This window comes from Alligator sinensis, unplaced genomic scaffold (genome assembly GCF_000455745.1).
Source record: "Alligator sinensis unplaced genomic scaffold, ASM45574v1 scaffold240_1, whole genome shotgun sequence".
NCBI lineage: Eukaryota > Metazoa > Chordata > Crocodylia > Alligatoridae > Alligator > Alligator sinensis.
This window is the reverse complement of record NW_005841902.1, coordinates 2357793-2366202: the sequence shown is the minus strand read 5'-3', so window position 1 is coordinate 2366202 and position 8410 is coordinate 2357793. Positions and strand designations below refer to the sequence as shown.

Sequence of the window (8410 nt, the reverse complement as noted above, 5' to 3'; positions counted from 1 at the left end):
CCCAAACTCGTGAGGCACCAGTTGCCCATGATGTGAGGTGTGGGCTGATGCTGTTTTCTGTGTTTCTTTTCAGCTTCCCTCTTCAGGCTGCAGGGAACAGTAAAGTACAGGGAAATGATGTAACTTCCCAAGTCATATTTTTCAGTCTTTAATGCATAGATATACACCTCTAAAATCCACATATGAACAAGTATGTCTGGTTAAGGGTCGGCTCAATTCACAATTTCACAGAAACTGTGAAATCCAGGATTGTCTGTCAAATCAGCTTAAAAAAAAAGTTAATGAAAATAATTCTGGCTCCCCAGTGAGAGCCAGCAGTCCTTGCTGCCACGCCCCGACCTTATAGCCCAGGTGCAGGGGTGACACATAGGGGGTGCACGCAGGTGCATGTGCACCCCGTGAGCGTGTCAGTGCACCCCCTACAAAAAGGCGCTGATGACACTGCATCCAGCTGGGAAGTCTGTGGGGAGGAAGGGGTATGGGAGCGCAGATTGAGGTCCCCACAGTAAGGGAGGGAGTGGGGCAGGGGCAGGCACTACCCAGCTGGGGCGGGCCAGGGTGGGGCATGGAACAGAGCTGTGGGTGGCTCATCTGGGGGTTGGGGGGAGCACTCCTAGTGCTGTGTGCATCCCCGGGGGATGCATGGGGGGGGGCATGTGCCCCCAGGATTTGTGTGGGGGGCAAAGGTGGGCTTCCCACTTCAGAACCGGGGTCTGCACTGGCCTCTTCTTGGCAGGGGGGGCTAGACCAGGGCTGTGCTTGGGGTGGTTGGTGGTGCTGGGTGGGGGCAATACTGTGAATTTTGGGGTTGCTGTAGCCCACCCCTCTCCTAGCACCACTGCTGCCCACCTGGCCCCCACCTGCCCCAAGCCCAGCTCTGACCCAGGCCCCCTGTTGGGAACAGCCTAATGCAGCCCCCGGCCCTGAAGTAGGCAGCCTGTCCTTGCCCTGTGCACAAATCCAGGGGCCCCATACCCTCCTTTCATCCCCCAGGGGTGTGTGCAGTGATGGGAGCCACCTCCCCCCAGGTGCCGGGGAGGGGGCCCCCCCCCCCCCAGTTGAGCCCCCCATGGCCCCACCCCATGCCCTGCCCCGCCCCGCCCCACCCCGCCCCTTGCATCTGGCCCATAGAGCTCCCCCTGGGTACCCAGCCCCAGCTGGGTAGTGCCTGCCCCTGTCCCAGCCCCACTCCCTCTCTCACCGTGGGGGCCTCGATCTGCACCCCCATGCCCCTTCCCTCCGCCACACCTCTTTCAACCCCCCGCCAGATTTACTGGATGGTTGCTGGTCTCCAAGCTGATGGGCTGCATTCCTGGTCATGCGCATGCAGTAACTGTGCATGCATGTGGCATTTGTTGGTGACATTATCGACCACATTGGCCAAAAATAGCCGATTGCCAATAATGTCAATTTTCCTTTTATCGGTGCCAATATGATATGGACCAATATATCGATGCACCTCAATAATACATTCTAAGGTTTTTCAAAACTTCGATTCCAGGTATTGGTGAAACAGTCCTAGCACCATTGCTTAATTAGTCTTATCAACAAACTCACCTTGGGTATATAGACAGATGTTCTTTTTAGCTGCTTTAAAAATGGAGGGGGAGTTGCTGCTCTAGCGCTCTCATCAACTGTTACAATGTGACTGTTACCTCTGCTTGAGCCTGTAGTGGTACAAATTAGCCAGTTTACCTTAACTTTGATTTAATGAAGCTGGCTCAAAGTCAGTGAAGCAGTTTTTCTACCCTTGTAGAAAAATATAGGATCTATAGGATCTTGAAAATCTTACCATTGCATCATAACAGCTTATATCGGTGTCCTTTGATATCGACACATTTGTTCGGTCTGTCTATACCCTTTTTAATGGGTTTTTTCTGCTTATCAAGTCTCCCAGTGATGGGAATCTCTTATGTCGATATTCAGAGGAAAGAGGAGGCTTACCTGTAACTGTGCCTCTAAAAATAGAAAGCTACCTATTCTCTCAGTTTAACAAATACTAGGCTAGCATATCCTTAGCCAGTGTAAATTGTCATAGCTCAGTTGAAATCAGTGTTCTTTTATACCTATTAGCTAACTGAAAATGAATCAGATGGAAGTGTTATTTCCTCATCAATACAGTTTTGCATTCCTGTGATTTAAAGAAGCCAATTTAACTTTTTCCCATGATTTTTTTTTTAATTAGGGAAAAACTAACCATGTAAAAAGACATTTCCAAAATGTTGTTGAAAAAGTGTTGAAAATTACATCAATGTTCCATATTTTTAAGAGTGACTGTTGAGGCTTAGTCATCCAGGCTCTACTTAATGGCTCTGGGGAGAATAGAAAGGGCATCTGTTTAATTCCTTTCAGTATTTGCAAAGAGTCATTTTTTTTCTTATTTGTTAATTACAAGTCGATTTAAGATATATATATATTTAATATTCCAAACACTAATCCAGCATATTTCTATCCCAAAGAATTCTAAGAAAGTGAGAAACACTGTTGTAGAATTTCAGTGGAAAGGCCAATAGAGGGGAAATGACTCATTTTAACTTTTCTGTACTAATGATGTGCTGAATGAAAAGTGTGAAATGGACTGGGAAGGACCAAATGCTCCATTACAACTGGCTTCTTTGGTAGGAAAGTGACAATGGCAATGACTTTTCTACTGCACTGAAGAAAAAGAACAGCTATTCTTGCATTTCTTTTTGTGCAAGTTATTTTTCTTAGGATGAAATTCACTGCAGTGTAGATGATCCAGATAGGGCTCTTGTGCATCACTGTAACCTCATTTAGTTATTAGCATTATTTTGAAAACAACGAATAATAGAGATTTACTGTGATGGACCTTGTTACTGATATTAGTTATTGTTTGTATTCTGATGAGGGTTTATAGGTACCAATAGAATGAGGAATTACAGTATGTAGACAGATAAAAAATGACCATCTCTAAGAAAGTGATGAAGGATATAGATGAATGGGGGAATAGTAGGTAAAAAGTGTGGCAGGCTGAGATAACAGTGAAACATACGAAATAATTCAGTGATAAGCAGATATTTTGTATGGACCTTTTTTGCTGGTGTGAGTTTCATATGTAGAGAAAACATTGGAAATTTGAAATCTGGATCAATTGTGTAGATGGGAGAATAACATTTACACTCTTACAAGTGCTAGAAATAAGCTGTACTTTAACCCGTTCAATATTATACTTAGCCTATCCACATGGATACATAGTACGTATAAAATTACTTGAAGGTCTGAAGCAAATTTTGTCCTTTGTTATCAAGTATGCACATCCCTTAAAGTCTCTCAGGTTGCATAAATGAAATTGAATGGTATATTTAGGTGCAGTGTGCATTAGAGCTTTAAATAATGTCCTGAAAAATATTATTTTGCAAAATTCTAAAATATAGTGTAAAGTAAATGCCATTGCTCGGGTTGAGACAGAATTTTGATTTGCAGTAGACTGTATAAAAAGGCTCAATAATCATATAGGTTAGCTATGCATATTTTTCTTTAAGAAAGTAAATATAAAAGCAGGAAGTGGAAAAACAGCAAAAAGACATTTTTAAAATTCAAATGCACACACTCTAATGGATGCTTCTATTTGCATTCACATTGGGCCTAAAATTGTGGAATTTTTATATCTCCTAGTATTTTTTTTCATTTATGGTATCAACATTTTCACTTTCCCTCACTATTTACATAATTCAACTTGGAGACCAGTTTAATATGTGTTCTACTGCAGAGAATAAATATGGGCAGAGAGAGAAACACCTTTCCCCCCTTTCACAAGGAAAGTGCTTTAGTTGATTGATCTCTGACATGTCTGACAGGTGCTGTAGCAAGTGGCATTGCTGATTCCTCAAGTAGCAGGCTTCCCTGTGAGCCAGTGTTGGCATAATGCTCCAACATGGGGCCAGGGCAGTCTGATATTGGAAATTCTGTCTTTCACCTACGATCAGTCCAGGTCCTGCACAGTCACCAAAAACTTTTCTAAAAGGGTCTACACCAAATAATAGTTCTTAATCCCAGTGTCTCAGCCAAACATTAGTTTAGGTAATTTCAATTTATTTAGTTGTGGTTTCATGTCTCTCTCCTATTTTTCACTTTCACAAGTGTTGTGTAGGGATATTGTGTACTCTTAAGCAGATGCTGTATTTTCCATTAGACATGGCTATATTTTCATGGCAAAGTAATCTGCATATGGTCTCTATTTCAATTTGCATTGTAAAACAACAAAGACTTTTTAGAGGTGATAGGTGCTATCTAAACTAAAGAAAATATGTTTATTTTCTTAAGTCAAGTGATAAGATACAGTGACACTCAGATTTTTTTTAGGTATGGTATGAACAAACTGGGACTCTTAACTGTTTTTGAAACTGTTAAATATAGCTTAAATGCATGATGAGAACAAGAATGGTATTTTCCTTGCTTTTAAATGGATTACAGTTTCCTAGTATTGTTAAATCCACTGTTAAATAGTTAACATATGACTTGGAAGTCCCCCCTCCAGTTTGGTGTAATAGGCTTTTTATTTTTGTAATTATGCAACTATCAGGCCATGTATGTTTATACTGCAGTTGCAAAACAGATGTCCAATTAGAAAAATGGAACTTTGAAAAGAACCTGTTGGAAAATATTTTCAAGTATTGTGATTTTACCATGTAAGTTTATGTCTTGGTAATATGTGATTTAAAAGCAAGGCTGTTTTATGAATAGATAGCCCATGTAGATGATGGGGTGTTTTGAACCTAAGGTTTATCATCATGCTTCCAGTTTCCATTAAAAAGCAAACCCACACAGCTATTCTGCTCTTTTCCCCATGAACCCTCATATAGTGCAGATATGGTTAATACAGGAGTTCTCAACCTTTTTTGACTTGAGGCACCCCTCCCTAACTTTTGTAAAATGTTAGGGAGGGGTGCCTCAAGTTTCAAAAACGAATTAAAACCAGTTTCAAAAACTATTTGGCACCCAGTTTCAAAAACTAATTGATATAGAGCATATCTGTTTACACCTATTAACCTCAACTCACTTGGCCATGTTGGGTTGCAGTGCCCTGCCCCCTGGGAGGGAAGGGGAGCCCAGAGACTCTGGCTGCTGTTGCAACTGGAGCAGTGGCAGGAGTGGCAGTCAGGCAGGAGCCTGGGGGCCATGAATTTAATCCCTGGTGGGTCACCAACCCCTGGCTAACTAAATCAGAGATCCATAAGCTTTCATAAACAGCAGCTTGCTCCATCAGATGCTAAACTTCTGATAAAGCAAGAGGCTGCTTATGAAAGCTTATGGATCTTTGATTTAGTTAGTCTGTAAGGTGCAAATCTACCCTACCTTCTGCCTAACAGTTCAGTGATAACATACTTGCACTAGGAGGAAGCACTGCACTGAGTCCAGCTGCTTTGCTTTCCCATTCCCTATAGGTGGTGCTGTTTGCAAGGGAGCCACATGAGGGCATATAAGAGAGAAAGGAAAATAAAAGGGACCAGGGGAAGAGGGACGAAAGATGAATGCTAAGGATGATAAAGGTGGGAAGAGAGAGAGTACAGGATATCTATGGAAGCATTAGGCAGGACAGAAAGAAAGAAAGAATAGGAAGAGGCCAAGCAGTTATTAAAAGAGAAACAAATAAGATAAAATGGGAAAGGAGAGAGAAGGAGAGACCAAAAGAATTAAAAATGCACAGTATGTTAACAGAAACAGCACCTCATGTTGCTCACTGGTAGTAATCATGCCTTGCAGAAAGGCCAGGTCAGTAATACGAAATGCCACCTATCCTGGAGTAACTTCATCCCTTTCACCATGTGCTTAGAGACTTTCTGTTAATTGTTCAAGTTGATACATTCTGGGCTATAAAGATGGCAGACACATATGTGCAGTAGTGAACTAGGGCCAACAGGGCTTATAAACACAGTAGGAGCCTCAGGATTTGGTGATGGGAGCGTTGGTTTTATAAATCCTAATATATAGGACTTTGAAAGAATATGTGAAGAGGAAAACAAGTTTCTTCCTGCCCTTGAGTCCCACTTTGGTGCTTTGTTTTTCAGGATTCTTTCTTTCATCAGTAATTGCTGCTGCTCTTCTAGCTTTGAGTAGTATGTAGTGGTGCTCAGCCTGGGTAACGTGCTCAGGGTGGTGAGCTCTGTTCTTCACTGGTTTTGGAGGTAGTCGAAAAAAAGCAAAGCTCTTTAAACCCTGCTATGTGCAGAATGCTGCTGCCCACCTTCCTTTACTTGGTGCATAAACACATCACATCATTAGACTGCTAAACTGGCTCCCCATTCATTTCAGCATCCTGTTCCAATTGCCCTTCTTGTTTTTAAAACACTCCATAGTTTTCTTTGCTCCAGCCTGCCTCACTGAACTTGTTTCTCACTCTAACCTTCTCTGCTCCCTCTGTTTGTCTAGCACTGGCCTCCTCTCTTTCCCACTAGACAGTCTCCTCACTGTTGTTGTGAGAGTGTTCTCCTTTACACCTCCTGCCGTCTGGAACAGTTTTCTGTCTCTGCGCCTCATTGACTTTCAATCTTGTTTCAAAACTCAGCTGAAAACACACTACTTTTTTCATGATGATCCTTGAAAATTTCTCTTTTCCTTTGCTGCCATTAAACTCTGAAGTTGCTCTATTAGCATAACTTGATGGAGCATTTTGTAACACTGCGTGTATGACAGATGCTACACACAATGAAGTATTGTTTTAAACTGCCTCCAAGCCTGCTCTCGCTCCCACTGAAGGCAATGGCAAAACTCCCACTGACTTCAGTGGGAGGCAGCTTGGACCCTTGGTGTGGTTTATGTCAACATCAAGAACTTGTGATTTCATAGTACTAATGAATTGTCTTGTCCTATAAGACCCCTTTCCCTGGTGCCCACGTTGCTGGTTTTCAGCCTCCTCAGATGTCCAAAGATTTTCATTTGACTAAAATATTTTATTTCCTTACGGTTTCTAATGAAATTGTAAGCGACCATGGTTTTTTCTGTTCACCTTCTCTGTACAGCCTTTATAAGTTATATGGTGATGCAGAGCCAACAACAACTATTCATATCTTATTACCTGTATGGCAGTTCATAAGCGCACTCATTGGGGAATAATGCTTATCCCTTTTTCTAGGCAGAAGATCCTGTTTGACTCCACACCTGCTTGTATGGTGCAAGGGCTTGGACTATTAGTACAAAATGTAGAACAACTTTAGAATTAGGAAGAACTTTCTAATGATGAGGGTGGTCAAGTACCAGAACAGGCTACTGGAGAAGTTGTGGAATTTCCATTCCTGGAAATTTTGAAAAGCAGGTTACACAGACACTTGGCTGGGATGGTTTAGTCAAGAATGATCCTTCCTTGACCATGGGGCTGGACTAGATGACTTCATGAGGTCCCTTCCATTCCTACTTTCCTATAATCCTAATGTTTCACTAAGGCTTACATTTATAACATCACAAAGCTAGGTTTAATTTTTGGCAGATTATTCAGAATCTTCAGATATAAATATTAGTATAAGCTCCATTTTAGATTTAAACTCTTTCCTAATGTGTCTTTCACCCTCCAGCAGAAGTAACATGTAACTATCAATGTATTAAGTAATGTGGTTGAAAGACAATCTGGTTATCTGTTTCCTTCTTGAAGAAAAAATGTTGAGAGATGGGGGAAGAGGTTTTCCAAATATTTGTGCATTACAATTCAGAGTCCTGATACTAGAAATGTGTGTTGTAACCTAGTAAGTAATTCCTGTTCCCTTTTGCTCATAGGTATCTTTAGTTGGAACTATTATGTGACCATGCCAATGCCAGCATCCACCTTCACTATCGCTGTTGGGTGCTGGATAGAAGTTAAACGGGAATCTCTTGCAACTGAGGTCATGACAAATGATGTGATCTCCTTGCCATTTTCAAAGGCTGATTTCAGGTTGGTGTTTGGGATATTTTTGAAAAATAAACACTTGAGGGAGTATTCCATTTTGTCTGTGAAATGTGGGTGATTCATGTGAGCAGAGGGATCACAGATGAACATGTTTAATCAAGACAGAAAGAAGTTTTATTGGACAAGTAAGTCCAGAGGCGAAGGATAGGCAATTGTGTATAGTTTCTGTAGAAAAAAATAGGTTCACAGATCAAGACAATTAGTTTCTACATGTGTTTAATTTGGCTAACTGAATTCTTAGATGCTGCAATTTATTTCCAGTTTCGCAAGGTCCTTACATCCTTTTAGCTTTTAATCAGTTAAACATTTGATGTACGGATTTTTTTTGAATTTTTTTTTTTTTTTTTTTGCCAATTAAATTGGTTTGTAAATCACTCAAGCTGTTTTGGTTCCATTTATTGCTGCTAAGAATATGGATTGTAAAGACCTCAATGCTTCAGTATTGTTAGTCAGATTCTGTATATGGAGGACAAAATAGTCATCTCTTAATGGGCTCTCAGGTTTAACTTT

General features: G+C 41.3%; 1 protein-coding gene across 19 annotated transcripts in view; it reads left to right on the top strand.

Annotated features, from left to right (window-relative positions):
• CUNH9orf3 (chromosome unknown C9orf3 homolog) overlaps positions 1-8410 on the top strand; it is a 307749-nt gene that overhangs the window by 34515 nt on the left and 264824 nt on the right. For all 19 annotated transcript variants that reach the window (XR_003092784.1, XR_003092780.1, XR_003092782.1 and 16 more), the window contains one exon: positions 7729-7885. Coding sequence is in view for 15 of the 19 variants with exons in the window: in XM_025197657.1 (XP_025053442.1) it covers positions 7729-7885 (157 nt within the window). In the remaining 4 variants the exon portion in view is untranslated. The remainder of the gene's footprint in view (positions 1-7728; positions 7886-8410) is intronic.